Genomic DNA, 16,839 nt, shown 5'->3' on the forward strand with positions numbered 1-16,839 from the left:
ACTTTTAATTTAAAGATTTAATATACAAATATATACTGCTGTAATTAATATACAGGGGTACTTATTTTGTCTATATTATGTACTCCATTGTCCTGACGCCACTAAGTTAACAAATTTCTGACATATGCTGGTGAGTTTAAATCTGATTCTGGCTCTAATGAGATCCCCCATCATTCTTCTAAACTCCAGAGCTATCAAACGCTTCTCACAGGTTAACCCTTTTGTCCTCTGGACCTGTTTCGAACCCATAACCTCCCTTTCTATATCTGCCACCACATTATGATTGCACCTCGCCACATGCACAGACATTCTTATAGCTTCCCGTATTTTAGTTCTAGTGAAGGCCATGAACCTGAAATAAACACTGCTTCTATTCCCACAAATGCCAACGAGTGTTTCCAGAGATTTCCCTTTTTACTAAGCACACGGTGACCTCTTTAACCTTCAATTAAACATGAGAGATTGTTGAACAAAGGTATTTATACCCGTGCAGGTCTGGTTTGGCCTGGATTTGTAGTTCCCCATCAGAGTAGCCCTCCGCCGACAAACGCTGTTGACTTGTTGATCTGGGAGGCAAAGTCGTGTTCACTCACTCCTGGACGGCAGAATTATACTCCTCACTGAGGAAACAGCTGATAAACAAAGCTAAAAATAATCACTGCCCCTCTCTGGAATGCCAGAATACAATAATGGGACAGAAAAAAGCTTGGAAGACGAAAGTGACAGCTGGAACATGGTATCAGGGCTAAAGTTAACCAGACACTCAAGAACAGCCAGAAACACAGCGTTGGCACAGTCACAACAGCATCTCCATCCTCACCACCCAGTACACAGTCCCTCTGTTACACATTGTCTCCTCCCAGCCACCCCAGTATTCAGGCCCACTGTACACCACAGCATCTCTGTCCCAGCCACCATGGTACTCAATCCCTCTGTTACTCAATCCCATCTCCATCCCAGCCACCCAGTCCCTCTGTTACTCTACAGTATCCAAAACACCCCAGTAATCATACACCCACTTACACAACAGCATCTCCATCCCAGTACCATGTTTTTCCAGTTTTCCTCCTCCACCCCAACCCTTCCCTGTGGAAGCAAGGTCTGCATTCCCACCACCTCTGGAGTAAGTTTCTGTTCTGAAATTCCTGCAGAGATTTATCAGTGCCTGATATTCAGAGAGCCAGGTTTTGATCTCCAATTCCACCAGCTCCTTTACTAATCCTCTTTACCCTTTTTCTAAGGAACAGTTATTTTGTGATTTATTATAATAATACATGATAGACAGTCAATACTTTCAACTTGTAAGATAGTAATTTTTATTTATTTTGAGAAAAGGCCATTCTGGCACAACAAGCAGTGCCACCCAGCAACATGCCTGTTTAAATCGTAACCTAATCACAGGACAATTCACCTGCTAACCGTTATGTCTTTGGACTGTGGGAGGAAACCAACATGGTCACAGGGAGAACATACAAACTCTTTACAGACTGTTGCTGAATTGAATTCTGAACTCCAGAACATCCTGAACTGTAATAGTGTCGTGTTAGCTGCTATGGCCCTGTAACACACACTGGCCCTGAAAATCCCCCAACACCACCTGCTCCTTCTCCAGGACATGGATGTAAATCTAGAAGAGGGAGCAAGTGATTGGCTCAGGCAAGACCTCAAGTATTCACCACCTGGACCTGTGACTGGCCAGCCAGGTGCAAATGGACCATGAGACCATTACTAATTCAGAAGGACCTTGTCAACTTGGCCTCAGTACTGCTTTTAGTGTGCAGGACACCTCCATAGTAGTGTAATCACACAACAATGATGATGTTCTCCTCAGGGGTTGTCTATTGGTGGGTCCTCACATGGCTGTAGAAGACAATCCGGGATCCATATATTAAGATCATAAAACATAGGAGTAGAATTAGGCCTTTTGACCCATCCAATCTGCTCTGCCATTCTATCATGACTTATTTATTATCCCTCTCAACCCCATTCTCCTGCCTTCTCCATATAAACCTTGACACCCTTACCAATCCTCCATCTTAAATATAACCAATGACTTGGTCACATTACCATTCCATGACAATGAATTCCATTGATTCATCACCTTCTGGCATAGGCAGCCACCACATGGCCCTCAACAGATCAAGCCAGGATCCAGTGGCACAGAATTGGGACCCTTCACTGTTGCAGCCATCCTCCACCTTCACTCCCACTGTGATGTGTCATCATCTTCCAGAAGCTCCACAATTCAGGACTTGGTTGAATTGCTCTTTGACTGAACCTCCCTCTTTTCCTTACCGCCATGGGTGAACCCTGCCAGAGACAAAGTGCCAAATAGCTAAAGTGCAGACAGCATTGCTCTCAGGATCTCAGAAACTCACAAGCCTCTCCACCAAAACATGTATAACCTCACACTTCTGATATCACCCTTGTAAATCTTTTAATATAGCAATGCCCCATATCTATTTCTTCAAAAATGAAAGCTGAAACCATACACAGTACTGTTTGCTCTAATCAAAGAGGGGGGCTTAAAGATTAAGGTTAGTCTCAAAGATAGGACCATAAGATGTAGAGCAGAATTAAGCCATTTGGCCAAATTTGCTTTGCCATTTCTTCATGGCTGATCCATTTCTTCTCATAGACCGCCTCCTGATATCCCTTCATCCTGACTAGTGAAGACTATTAACCTTTACTTTAAAGACTTGGCTTCTATGGCTGCTTGTGGCAACATTTCTACAGATTTACCATTCTCTGACTAAAGAAATTTCCCCTCCTCTACATGCTAAAAGGATGCTCCTCTGTTTTGAGGCTGTGTTCTCTGATTTTAGATTACCCCACCATAGGAAACATTGTCTCCACATTTGATGGGTTTCAATGAGATTACCTCTCATTCTTCTAAACTCCAGTGAGTACATTCTTCCTGTGACCATGTGGGTTTCCTCTAGGTGCTCCAGTTTTCTCCCACATTCCAAAATCATACAAGATAGTAATATTACAAGGATCTCCCCGTCACAATGATCAGTGAGGCACTGAGAATCTAGACAAGTAACTTTAATTGTCTATACTAAAAACCATGTAGGTTCACAAACAAACTACCTGTGTGCATTCCACAAGAATCCCTGACCCTCCATGAACAGTCAGTGAAGAGAAAAGATATTACCCATGAAAGGAGTCCACACTGGCCAGGCGTGGTCCCGTTCTTGAAGTGTTCATGGGGTCCTCCTTATCTACGAGGGTTGGTCTCTGGTTGCTGGAGAGTTATCGCCCTGCGTATTTGGAGTTCCAGACTCTTAATAGTGTTCCTCATCAGTTGAGCTGGTGGATCTCCATCCCATTGGCTTAAGATCACCTTCTTCCTGGTCAAAATCCAGGGGTACAATCAACGTTGTCTCATGGTCTGCCCACCCAGCCCTGTGTATTTGTGTCTTTCAACTCTGGCTGGTCCAAACTAGTTGAATAAGGCAACCCAGGCTTAGTCAACAAGATTACAGATTTTTTTTTTGGTAGATCTGGCATTTTACATAAGCTATTCATCTGAGAGTGGCCTCAGGTTTAGCAGGCCATTGTGACCACATTCAATTACTCTAATTAGATTATCCCATCAGTTCAGAGTCCACAAAATAGGGAAAAATCAAAGACAATTGGCTTGCCTGCTTTCCCTATCCTTGATTCATCAAATTCACTAACTGTATACTGTAGTTTCTTCTGGCAAACATCTCCCTCCTCTTGATCCAAAGATATTTATCTTAGGATCATTCAGTTCACTGCCCATATGACTGCCATGGAACCCCAGTAGATGTGCAACACTTAAATTCTACAAATACAGTGGAATGCAAAAGTTTGGGCACCCCTGGTCAAAAGTTCTGTTACTATGAATAGCTAAGCGAGTAAAAGATGACCTGATTTCCAAAAGACAAAGTTAAAGATGACACATTTCTTTAGCATTTTAAACAAGATTACTTTTTTATTTCCATCTTGTAGTTTCAAAATAACAAAAAAGGAAAAGGGCCCGAAGCAGAAGTTTGGGCACCCTGCACAGTCAGTAACACCCCCTTTGGCAAGTATCACAGTTTGTAAACGCTTTCTGTAGCCAGCTAAGAGTCTTTCAATTCTTGTTTGGGGGATTTTCGCCCATTCTTCCTTGCAAAAGGCTTCTATTTCTGTGAGATTCTTGGACCGTTTTGCACACACTGCTCTTTTAAGGTCTATCCACAGATCTTCGATGATGTTTAGGTCGGGGGACTGTGACGGCCATGGCAAAACCTTCAGCTTGCACCTCTTGAGGTAGTGCATTGTGGATTTTGATCATTATCCTGTTGTAGAAGCCATCTTCTTTTCATCTTCAGTTTGTTTTTGCAGGCACACACAAGACAAAGGAGCAGAATTAGGCCATTTGGCCCATTGAGTCTGCTCCACCACTCCACCATGAGCTAAACTATTCTCCCATCTGGTTCCTATTTCCGGCTTTTTTTCCCCATATCCCTTGATACCCTAATTAGATACTGTACCTATCAATCTCCTCCTAAACACCCTCAATGATTGGGCCTCCACAGCTGTATGTGGCAATGAATTCCATAAATCCACGATGGTCTGGCTAAAAAAATTTCTCATCTATATTTTAAATGGGTGCCCTCTAATTCTAAGACTGTGGCCTCTTGTCCTGGACTCACCCACCAAGGGAAACAGCCTTTCCACATCTACTCTGTTCAACTCTTTCAACATTCAAAATGTTTCTATGAGATCCCCTCATTCTTCTATACTTTAATGAATACAGTCCAAGTGCCGACAAACGCTCCTCATATGTTAGCCTCTGTATTCCAGGAATCATCCTAGTAAATCTTCTCTGAACTCTCTCCAACATCAGAACATCCCTTCTAAGACAGGAGGCCCAAAACTGCACACAGTTTTCCAAATGAGGTCTCACCAGTGCCCCATAGAGCCTCATCAACACCTCCTTACTCTTATACACTGTTCCTCTTGAAATGAATGCCAACATAGCATTCGCTTTCCTTACTGCCGATCCAACCTGGTGGTTAACCTTTAGGGTATCCTGCACGAGGACCCCCAAGTCCCTTTGCACTTCCGATTTTTGGATTTTCTCCCCATCTAAATAATAATCTGCCCGATTATTTCTTCTTCCAAAATGTACAACCGTACATTTCTCAACATTATATCTCATCTGCCATTTCTTTTCCCATTCTCCTAAACTGACCAAGACTCTCTGTAATCTTTCCGTTTCTTCAACACTTCCTGCTCCTCCACCTATCTTGGTGTAATTCGCAAACTTAGCTGAGGAAGGGGAAAAAACCTGTAAGGAAACCCATTCTCTGCCTAGATACATACTGTACTGATAGAATCTCTCAGGATTCTTCTTCACCTTATCTACCAAGTTTATCTTGTGTCCCCTTTTAACCCTCCTTATTTCAGTCTGCCCCTACACCCTGTACTCCTATTTGGCGTTAGTTAAAAGGTCGGCACACCATCGTGGGCCAAAGGTCCTGTACCATGCTAAACTGTTCCATTTTATATCTGTTAACACTCAAGGGATTCATTGATCCCTGATGTCTGTACCTGTCATATGCTTCCTCCTTTTTCCTGAACAGAACCCTTATCAGCCAGACTTGCCCTTCCTGGTGGCCTCAAATTTCCCTCTCTCACTTTCCAAAGCCTCCTACTTGCTGAACATCCCTCCCCCCACTCAACCTTCGCAAATTCCTGTCTTATGCCATCAAGATTAATCTTGCCCTAGTGTAGGATGTTAACTTGATCAGTCCTACCTTGTTCCAGAACTACTTTAAAATTAATAAACTTAAGTTCACTGCTGATAAAGTGTTCCCCACTGACACCTTAGCCTCTTGCCCAGCCTCATTTCCTCATAGGAGGTCCAGTGTGCCTCTACTGACAGACGGTGTGATGTTTGCTTCCAAAATATGCTGATATTTAATTGAATCCATTCTTCCCTCTACCAGTGAAATGTTCCCCGTGACACTGGCTACAACACAAGCCCAAAGCATGATCAATCCACCCCATGCTTAATAGTTGGAGAGGTGTTCTTTTCATGAAATTTTGCACCCTTTTTTCTCCAAACATACCTTTGCTCATTGCAGCCAAAAAGTTCTATTTTAACTTCTTCAGTCCACAGGACCTGTTTCCAAAATGCATCAGGCTTGTTTATATGTTCCTTTGCAAACTTCAGACGCTGAATTTTGTTGTAGTGTCACAGGGAAGATTTTCTTCTGATGACTCTTCCATGAAGGTCATATTTGTGCAGGTGTCGCTGCACAGTAGAACAGTGCACCACCACTTCAGAGTCTGCTGAAACTTCCTGAAGGTCTTTTGTAGTCAAAAGGGGGTTTTGATTTGCCTTCCCAGCAATCCTACAAACAGTTCTCTTGGTAAGTTTTCTTGGTCTTCCAGACCTCAACTTGACCTCCACCATTCCTGTTAACTGCCATTTCTTAATTACATTATGAACTGAGGAAATGGCTACCTGAAAATGCTTTGCTATCTTCTTATAGCCTTCTCCTGCTTTGTGGGCATCATTTATTTTAATTTTCAGAGTGCTAGGCAGCTGCTTAGAGGAGCCCATGGCTGCTGATTGTTGGGACAAGGCTTGAGGAGTCAGGGTATTTATAAAGCTTTGAAATTTGCATCACCTCCTAACGATGACTGCGAACAAGCCATAGCCCTAACAAGCTAATTAAGGTCTGAGACCTTGGTAAAAGTTATCGGAGAGCTCAAATCTCTTGGGATGCCCAAACTTTTGCATACTGCTAGTTTTCATTTTTTTCCACTCTAAAATTGTACAAAACAAAAATAATACACTAATCTTGCTTCAAATGTTGAAAAGAATGTTTCATCTTTAACTTTATGACTTTTGGAGATCAGTTATCTTCTACTTAACTATTCACAGTAACAGAAATTTTGAACAGGGTACCCAAACTTTTGCACACCACTGTATAAACACTTAAATTCTACAAATATTAGCATTTTCCTTACTAAATTCACCCACTTTATACCAACAATTGTCTCTGATGTTTCATGAAAGCATTATCCTCGATTTTTCCATTATTTCAGTATTCCATCTTCTCAGTTGATACACATTGAGCAATACAATTATCAGGCTGCACAAAATTAGTATTACCGCAGCATGTAATACCATCCTCACCCACGGAAGCATTTGAACATTTGTTCCCCATTCCCAAAACTCAATATTTCATTTGCCTTACCAACATGTGTTTTAATAACTTCAGTGTGTTTAGTCCAAAGACAATTGGTTTGTCTGCTTGCCCTGTCCTTGATTCATCAAGTCCACTAATTGTAGACTGTAGTTTCTTCTGACAAACAGCAGACTAATTGGTCACATCGGTGCAATTGGATGGCATGGGCTCATTGGCCTGTTACCATTCTGTATCGCTAAATAAAATAAAATAAATGATTACCATGAGGTTAATGAACTCAGTTCCCCAACTAATTAATGTAAATTATGTTTAACAAATTTATTGCAGTGCTTTGAAGATAATGAGAGAAGTGATTGACGTAGTGCGTCTAGATTTCCAACAGGCATTTAACAAGATACCACATATGAAACTGGAGCAAATCCAGAGCCCAGTATATTAAAGTGCATTAATGTGGATTGGATTGTCAACTGTCTGGAAATTTGTAAACAGAAAATTAGAATAAATGAATCATTTTCAGTTGAAGGGGTGTAATTCATAAACCACCCCAGGGATTAGTTCTTGGCCTCAATTGCTCGCTACTTACAGGGAATAAAAGGCTTCTAAATTGTCGTTGATATGAAAATAGGTGGCAACACATGCTGTGATTCTGAACCAGACATCAGTCAATTGAGTGGTTGGGTGAAAACCTGCAAAAGGATTTTAATGTGGGGAAGTGTGAGGTGATCCAGTTCAAGTTTAATTGCCATTTAACCACACACATGAATGCAGCCAAACAAAACAGTGTACCTCCAGAGCCAAGGTGCAAAACTCAGTACCATGCAGCACATATAATTAAGATTGCATTAAAACAGTTACAAAAATATATTAAAAAGCTACAGTGCAATCCCGCAGTGTCTTGCCCTGGAGCCACACTTCTGCACAAACAAGCCTGCTGCAGTTTTTCATTTTTTGCAAGTGCAGCCACAGACAAATGCTCTTCAGTAAAGGGAATCACAAAGTGGATAAATATATAAAACAGCACAAAAGCAATAGAGAGGCACATAATATAGCAAAAATTAGTCGGAAGTTTGAGGATCGGGAAACATTAAAAAAACAGAAGACAACTACAAAGCCTTACAGAGAAAAGATGAAATATTAAGGAAAGTTAGCCAGTAATAAAAAAGGATACCAAAAGTTATTTTCAATACAAGAGTAAATGAGAGTCAAGAATGGATATCAGACTGCTGGAAAATGATGTTGGAAAGGTAGTAATAGAGGATGAAGACATGACAGATAAACTTAAAGTATTTTGCATCAGTCTTCACTCTGGAAGACACTAGCAGAATGCCAGAAATGCGAGTGTGTCAGGGCAGAAGTGAGTGTCATAGCAGAAGGTGCTTGGAAAGTTAAAAGTGAAGGTAAACATATCATATCAACCAGATAGACCACACCCCAGGGTTCTGAAAGAGGAGGGTGAAGAGAATGTGGAGGCTTTCCAAGAATCACTAGATTCTAGAATGGTTCCTCGGGACTAGAAAATTGCAAATGTCACTCCGCTCTTCCAGAAGGGAGAAAGGCAAAAGAAAGGAAATTATAGGCCAGTCAGCCTAACTCCAGCGGTTGGAAAGATATTGGAGTCTATTACTAAAGATGAAGTTTTGGGATATTTGGAGCCACATGATAAAACAGGCCAAAGACAGTATGGTTTTCTAAAGGGGGACTCTTGCCTGATAAATCTATTGGAATTCTTTGAGGAAATAAGCAGGATAAGACAAAAGAGTCAGTGGATGTTTATTTGAATTTTCATAAGTCTCTGATATGGTGCCACATGTGAGGCTGTGTAACAACAGCCCATGGTATTACAAGAAAGGTACTAACATGGGTAGGAGATTGGATGATCGGAAGGAGACAAAAAGTGGGAATAAAGGGGGCTCTCTGTGACTAATGTTGTACTGCATGGGTCAGTGTTGGAACCATTATTTTAAAATCTTGTTTGTCAATGATTTGGAGGAAGGATTTGATGATTTGTAGCTCAGTCTGCAGATAATACGAAGACAGGGGGAGGGGCAGGCAGTGTTAAGGAGGCATGGTGTCTGCAGAAGGATACAGATAGATTGAAGTAATGAGCAAAGAAGTGGCAGATGGAACATAATGTAGCAAAATGCATGGTTATGCACTTTGGCACAAGGAATAAAGGTGTGGATTATTTTATAAATATTTTGAAAATTCAAAACTCAAGAGGTGCAGAAGGACCTGGGAGTCCTCATGCAAGATTCCCCACAGGTTAATTCCAAGGTCAGGCTAGCAGTGAGGAAGGCAAATGCAATGTTAGCATTCATTTCAAGACTAGAATACAAAAGCAACAATATAGTGCTTAGGCTTTATAAGGCATTGGTCAAATCATATCTGGAGTATTGTGATCAGTGTTGGGTTCCTAATCTAAGATGCCCTGGCATTGGAGAGGATGCAGAGAAGATTCACAAGAGAGAAAAAAAAAAGCAATGGAGGCAGTTCAAAGGAGATTCACCAGGCTAATTCCTGGGATGGGACAGTTGTTAGCAGAGGATAGAGAGTCTGGGTTGGTATCCTTTGGGGACCTGAAGAACAAAATGTGACTTGACTCAAACATAAGGGGGTGCTTGACAGGATCAACATTGAGATGATTCTACCAACGAAAGAGTCACAAACAAGGGAACAGGGTACAGCCAGTCATTTTAACCCGAGGTGTGGAGCAGAGCAGTGAATCTCTGGAATTCTCTGTCCCCATGGCGGAATTATTAAATATATTTAAGTTGGACATAGATCGGAGAACTGAAGGTGGTGGGGAACGGAGGTCGAGGTCTCTGTTGATCAGCCATGGTCATTTTGAATGGCAAGGAAGGCTTGAGGGACTGGTAGCCTACTCTTGCTCCTGTTGTGCTCTCTCCACAAATGTTGGTTGACCCACTGAATGCTTCCAGCAGTTTGTGTTTTTATTCCATCTAGTCTGGAGAAAGTCAGCCCGCTCTGATGAATCAGGGCAGCCGGTGGGGATGGCCACCATACATCGAATCACAGCTTCCTTAGAGGATGGAGCCTTTAGAAGTCAGACCTCATCTTCATTGAAACGACCTGGTTAGTGGTTTGAACATAATGACCAATCCATCGAGGAGGCCTTGGCAGCAGCAGAGACATTTACAGAGACCCAACATTTACAGAGACAAGTACAGGAACTCAGAAAAGGCCAGAACATTCAGTTGTTTGGATAGGAGTAATTTTCGCATGATATTGTGTACATAGATCAGCAGATGTACACTCAGACTGGCTGCATCACCATCCGGTGTGGAGGCTCCAACACACAGGATTGGAAAAAGCTGCAGAAGGTTATAAGCTCAGCCATCTCCAACATTGAGGACATCTTCAAAAGGCAATGCCTCAAGGTGGCAGCATCCATTAAGGACCTTCACTATCCAGGACATACCCTCTTCTCGTTACAAGCATCAGGCACCTGAAGACCCACACTAAATGTTTTGGAAACAGCTTCTTCCCCTCTGCCACCAGAAGTCTATGAACTCTTGCACTATTTCACAATTTTGCTCTCCTTTGCACTATTTTTTATGGATATTATTGTTGTAATTGTCATTGGGCAATGGATAACAGAGCAACTATCTACCGTTGCCAGTTACAGTTACAATACAGAGATTGCCCAAAAACGAACCTTCATGAAAATCTGCTGGTTAGATTGCATGACCTCGGTTTGCTGACGGAGTCGGGCCTGCAGTCCTCGGAGTCGCCTGATGCCGGTGGCCGGAGGTGGGGGCAGCGTAAACGGTGTGCCAGGAAATGGAAGCGAGGCAAGCGGGCAGGAGTCTGTGCCAGAAAAAAAGCAAGTCCTAGCTGACCAGCTCTCCCGTCCATTCTGCTCTCCAACGGACATTAAATTGGGTTGCATCTGTGGCAACGAAATGCTCAGCGGGAGTACAGAAACGGACGGAATCCCAGATGCCACCATTCAGCTGTTTATTTATGTGACAGATTTTCCCCCAGGCCATCGGACTACCAACCCACTGACCTCAGCTGTGCCTATTGTCTTGTTTATTATTTATTGTAATGTCTGCACTGCTCTGTGTACTTTATGCAGTTCTGAGTAGGTCTGTAGTCTAGTGTAGTTTTTTTGTTTTGGTTTACATAGTTCAGTGTAGTTTTTGTATTGTTTCATGTAGCACCATGGTCCTGAAAAACATTGTCTTGATTTTACTGTGTACTGTACCAGCAGTTATGGTCGAAATGACAATAAAAGCAACTTGACTTGACTTGATTTATAGTAATTATTACGTATTGCATTGTACTGTTGCCACAAAACAAATTACATGACATATGCTAATGATAATAAACCTGATTCTGAGGAACTTACAGAACATTGAATTGTTTGGATTCACAACAGGAGCCGAAATTGTCTCAGCTCTGCCTTTTGGTGAAATAAGAGGCACTTGCAATTTGTCAGAGGTTGGTAAAGTGATTCAGAATCGTGACCCATATTTAAGGAAGTCATTATTTTCCCTGCTGGTAGCTCCCCGAGGCAATGTCCTGCGACAGCTGCTGCCTGAATCTCAGCATGCTTTGCATGTCCTTGTTCTGAAGCATTTCCTCGATGGATAGTCGCTGCTCATCACTGCTGAGCGGAGGAGCCAGGGGACTCCTCAGCACTTCCAACACCTGCAGGGCCGCTGCCACCGAGTCTTCGGCCCTCACTCGCGAGCCTGGAAAAACCCGGGCATTCCATAGCGTCAGCCTGGCCTTTCCAGCCCCAGAGAAAAGACTCTCAGAGACAGCCAGTCCCAAGAGTCTGGCAACCTCCCCGAGGTTGAGGCCCAGCAGATGCAAACGGCCAATCTCTGACAGAGATGGGACGGTGCGCTTCACATCATCATCCGTGCCAAGGATAGCTGTGACAAACCCCCCTGGAACACTCAGCGAGACCAGGAAGGTGTTTGGTGGCACTGTGGTGCCCTCCCTCAGGCAGCACCCACTGACAATGGAGTTGGGACCCACAGTGACACGTGCCTCCAGCCGTGAATATTCCACCACACTACCGGGTGAGATGAGGCACCCGGGCCCCAGCAGGCTTCCCATGATGCAGGGGACCATGCCTCCCCCCTTAGGAGGGAGCTGGGAGAACCCATCAGGGCTGGGTGTTAGTCCGAGATGTTCCCTCAAACTCCCATCAGCCGTGAGGTGGCACAGGTACTCCCGCGCCGTGCCCAGATGGTAGAAGACAGAATTGTTAAGCGTGGCTACATGGAGCGGTGTCCCCCGGAGTGAGGCAATGATCTTCTGCCTGAGTGCTGGGAGCTCCTGCTTGATGTCTACTGTAGATCCAGTGGCCTCTGTCGCAGCTCCAAGCCCTAGCACCTGTAGAAAGTCACCATATGCATCGATCTCACAGCCAACAGAGTCCCCCTCCTCCAGGATGGTCAACAGCCGCCTGGCTATCACACGGTCAAAATAGAAGACACTGTCAGTGTAGACAAAGTGCTCGGACTCCGAGTCCCCACTGAGGGCCTGCCCCCAGGCTGAGGGGCACACCACCCCAGCCTCCCACATTGTCTCCACACTGGGCTTGTGCAGGAAGCGGTGGCAGAGTCTGTACTCCAGCTCCAGCTGTCTGTTGCCCCATGAGCCAGGTTCCAGGGCGAAGACGCCATGTGTGGTGCCGATGGAGAGTGGGGATGGGTGAGCCAAGGCAGTGAACCCAGGCCTGTCGAAGCAAACTGCCTTGGTCCCATGGACACTATAGAGCTCGATATCGTCGGCACATGTCACTAACACCCCAGGTTTCATGTGCACAGGGAAGTCGATGTACATTGCCAGTTTGAGCTCCAACATCTGGTAGACAGGCTCACCCAGAGGCAGAGCCATGAAGATCTTCCCCAGCGCACTAGCACTCAGCAAACGCTGGCTATATCCCCCTGCAGAAGGAGAGTCAGAGTGAAACAGTGTAGAAACAGGTCTCAAGGCCCCTCCAGTCTGTGCTATCAATTATCCATTGAAACTAATCCTGCACTGATCCCATTTCATTCCCCCTACACTTACAGTGGCCAATTAACCCACAGATAAACAAGAGACTGCAATTGCAGGAATCTGGAGTAACAAACAATCTACGAGAGAACTCAGCAGGTTGAGCAGCACCTGTGGGAGAAAGGGAATTCTGATGCTGGAGAGTTTTTAACCAAAACATCGACAATTCGTAAACACGAGATCCTGCAGATACTGGAAATCCAGAGTAACACACACAAAATGCTGGAGGAACTCAGCAGGTCAGACAGCACCTATGAAAGTGAATAAGCAGTCGACACTTCCGGCCAAGACTAGAAAGGGGATAAAACCAAAATAAGATGGTGGGGGTGGAAGAAGAGGAGGAGGACAAGCTATAAGGTGATAAGGTGAAGCCAAGTGAAAAGCTGGTAAGTGATAGGTGGAAAAGGGAAAGGGCTAGAGAAGGAGGAATTTGATAGGACAGGACAGTGGACTATGTGGGAAAGGAGGAAGGGCACAGGGGAGGTAATAAGCAGATGAGAAGAGGCCAGAGTAGGAACAGAAGAGGGAAGGAGGAGAAGGAAAAAATTACCAGAAGTTGGAGCAATCGATGTTCATGCCATCAGGTTGGAGGCTACCTAGACTGACATGGTTCAATCTGTTGAATTCCTCGTCTTTGGGATGTGGGCAGAAACTTTAAAACCAGGAGGAAACCCATGTGCTCATAGGGAGAGCGTGAAGATAGAGGTTGGGATTGAATCTGGAGCTGTGAGGCAATAACACTACCATTCTGATTAAAAAGAAAAACCTATTTCTGACATCCCAATCCTCTATACTTTGTCCAATCCAATCACCTTAAAATTAGCCATTTATGCCCTGGGAAAGTTTCTGACTGCCCACTCAATTTATGCGCCTCATCATTTTGCACATTTTTATCAAGTCTTTCCTCACCCTGCTAAACTGCGAAAAGCCCTAGCACACACAACCTATCCACATAAGACATGATCTCCAACCCAGGCAGCATCCTGGTAAATCTCCTCTGCATCCTTTCTAAAGTTTTCACACCCTTCCTATAGTGAGGAGACTGGAACTGAACACAATATTCGAAGCGTCATCTAACCAGAGTTTGAGGGCAGAGTATTCGGCCTTGAATTTTGACCCTCCAAACTGAATCACTTCACTTTGAATATCACATTTGAAGGCAGAATTCTCAGTTAATGGATCCCTCAAAGTTGCAGCCAAGTTGATAGGGTTCTTAAGAAGCTACATAGTAACTATATCCTAGTAACATAGAAACTACATTGGCCTTCATTAGTTTCCCCTTTAACTGATTAAAAAAGGAGGGAAAAAAGTCGTATCATCTACAGCACAGATCACAAAATGTAGCAGGATCAGTAACATCGTGTCATTCACAAAAGTTCTGTGGTGAATAAATACTGACTGTTTCTCTCTTCACTGATTCTACATGATTAGCACTCAGTACCAGATGTTGAGTAGCACAGAGCCAGATGTTTAATGGTACCTGATGTTGTGCAACATCTGTTTGAAATGCTGCTGATCCTCATTGCTGGTCACTGTGGATGAGGACACTTTCACTGGTTCTGCAGGGTGAGGTCAGGACATCGTGCAGCAACCAACGCATCGGCTAATTAGGGAGACACATCACGTGAATGCTCATCAACTCACGCTCCAGCTGGAGTATCATCCCACACTTCCGGTCCACAGGCAGTTCTTTCCACCAGATTGGAAACCTTTCTGCACTACTGAGCAATACACAAAATACTGGAGAAACTGAGCAAGGGAGGTACAGTAGTGTAGTAGTTAGTGTAAATCTTTATAGTGCCAATCACCAATCCAGCACATCCTCAGATTGTGTTGGTTGATGCATTTCACGGTATACTCAGGATTTTATGATCTCATTGAAACCTATTGAATATAGAAAGGCATAGATAGAGTGGATGTGGAAAGGATGTTCCAAAAGTGGGGAAGTCTAGGACCAGCGGGCACAGCCTCAGAATTGAGGGACATCCATTTAGAACAAAGATGAGTAGGAATTTATTTCGCTAGAGGTTGGTGAATCTTTGGAATTTATTGCCAGATGGCTGTGGAGGCAAGTCATTGGGTATATTTAAAGTGGAGGCTGACAGGTTCTTGATTTGTCAAAGGTTATGGGAGAGGGCAGGAGAATGGGGTTGAGGGGGAGAATAGATCAGCCATGATGGAATTGCAGAGCAGACTCGATGGGCCAAATGACCCAATTTCTGCTCCTATATGTTCTTGTAAATGTGACAAATTAATCTGGCTCACACAGCATCAAAACATACTGTTCATTCCTCTGCCCAGATGCTGCCTGACCTGCTGGCTACCTCTAGCACTTTGTGCATGTTGCTCATGTTTTCTAGTATCTGCAGAGCCTCGTGTTTATCTTCTGCGTTACTAGCCTTCAGCATGAAACATTAACTGTTTCTCTCTCCACAGACGCTGCCTGAACTGACCTGCTGAACGCCCCCAGGATTTGCTGTTTTATTTGGATTTTCATCTAACTTAAAGATCTTCCCTTTGAGTCAGTGGCATCAACAGAAACGATAGTTATGTTTACCAGCATGGATTAGTAGAATTCTGAAGCCATCCAACTGATCTCCGTAGAGTTCTTCCAATCGAAGGAGAGCATGAAGTGTAGATCCTCCATTTCCTGAGTAAAGAGAACAACAATCAACATTCCTTCCATATTCCCACAGCAGTTAGTTCAAGACCCTACCAGTTAGCAGAAAGGAGAAAGGTTAGTCCTCAAGGAAAAGTCTTGAATCGAGGGAATGCTGGTTTCAGTAGTGTAAGAGAGGACTGGTGAAAGTCCTATCCTCCCCTACCCATCTCTTCCCTCCGCTGCCATTTCTCCTTCCCTTCCGTGGTCCACTGTCCTCCCCTTTACCTCTTCCACCTATCGACTTCCAGCTTTTCATTTCATCCCCTCACCCCCACCTGGTCTCACATATCACCTTCAGCTTGTACACTTCCCCTCTCCCTGTCACACCCACCCCCTCTCTCACCTGGTCTCATATATCATCTGCAGCTTGTACACTTCCCCTCTCCCTGTCACACCCACCCCCTCCCCGTCACACCTACCCTCTCCCTCACCTGGTCTCATATATCATCTGCAGCTTGTACACTTCCCCTCTCCCTGTCATACCCACCCTCTCCCTCACCTGGTCTCATATCACCTGCAGCTTGTACACTTCCCCTCTCCCTGTCACACCCACCCCTTCCCCATCACACCTACCCTCCCCCTCACCTGCAGCCTGTACACTTTCTCTTCTCACCCCCTCACCTGGTCTCACCTATCACCTGGCTGGACTTCCCGCTGAGCTGCCTTCAGGAACTCCTGCTGTACTTCTGGCAATAATGCCCTCACAGTGCTGGGAGGGAGGGAGTTCGGAGGTTTAACCCCAGTGATAATCAGGATTATTTGGGATTTGAAGAGAAACTGCTGTCATTTCCTTCTGAAGGTAGAGCTGGTGGATTTGGGAGGTCTGTCAGAAGAGCCTGGATGAGTATTTGGTTGAAGAGGGAATGAATGTTCAGGAGGGTGGTATCGATGCAGTGCTGATCAATGGGCACTCAGCCCTGGGTTGTGTTAAGCTACTTGAGATATGTTGGAGCTGAAGTTTAG

General features: G+C 44.2%; 1 protein-coding gene across 3 annotated transcripts in view; it reads right to left on the bottom strand.

Annotated features, from left to right (window-relative positions):
* Positions 1-16,839, bottom strand: part of tnni3k (TNNI3 interacting kinase) — a 170,237-nt gene that overhangs the window by 147,345 nt on the left and 6,053 nt on the right. Inside the window, exons 1-2 of one of the 3 annotated variants that reach the window (XM_059983675.1) lie at positions 3,158-3,859; positions 486-632 (exon numbers count right to left, since the gene is read on the bottom strand). In XM_059983675.1, coding sequence (XP_059839658.1) covers positions 486-525 — 40 coding nt within the window. In that variant the 5' untranslated portion in view covers positions 526-632; positions 3,158-3,859. Of the gene's footprint in view, positions 1-485; positions 855-3,157; positions 3,860-15,771; positions 15,865-16,839 lie in introns of those variants that run through there. The other 2 variants (XM_059983676.1, XM_059983677.1) reach the window with 2 other exon arrangements.

The sequence above is a fragment of the Hypanus sabinus genome, chromosome 11 (assembly GCF_030144855.1).
Source record: "Hypanus sabinus isolate sHypSab1 chromosome 11, sHypSab1.hap1, whole genome shotgun sequence".
In the NCBI taxonomy this organism is placed as follows: domain Eukaryota; kingdom Metazoa; phylum Chordata; class Chondrichthyes; order Myliobatiformes; family Dasyatidae; genus Hypanus; species Hypanus sabinus.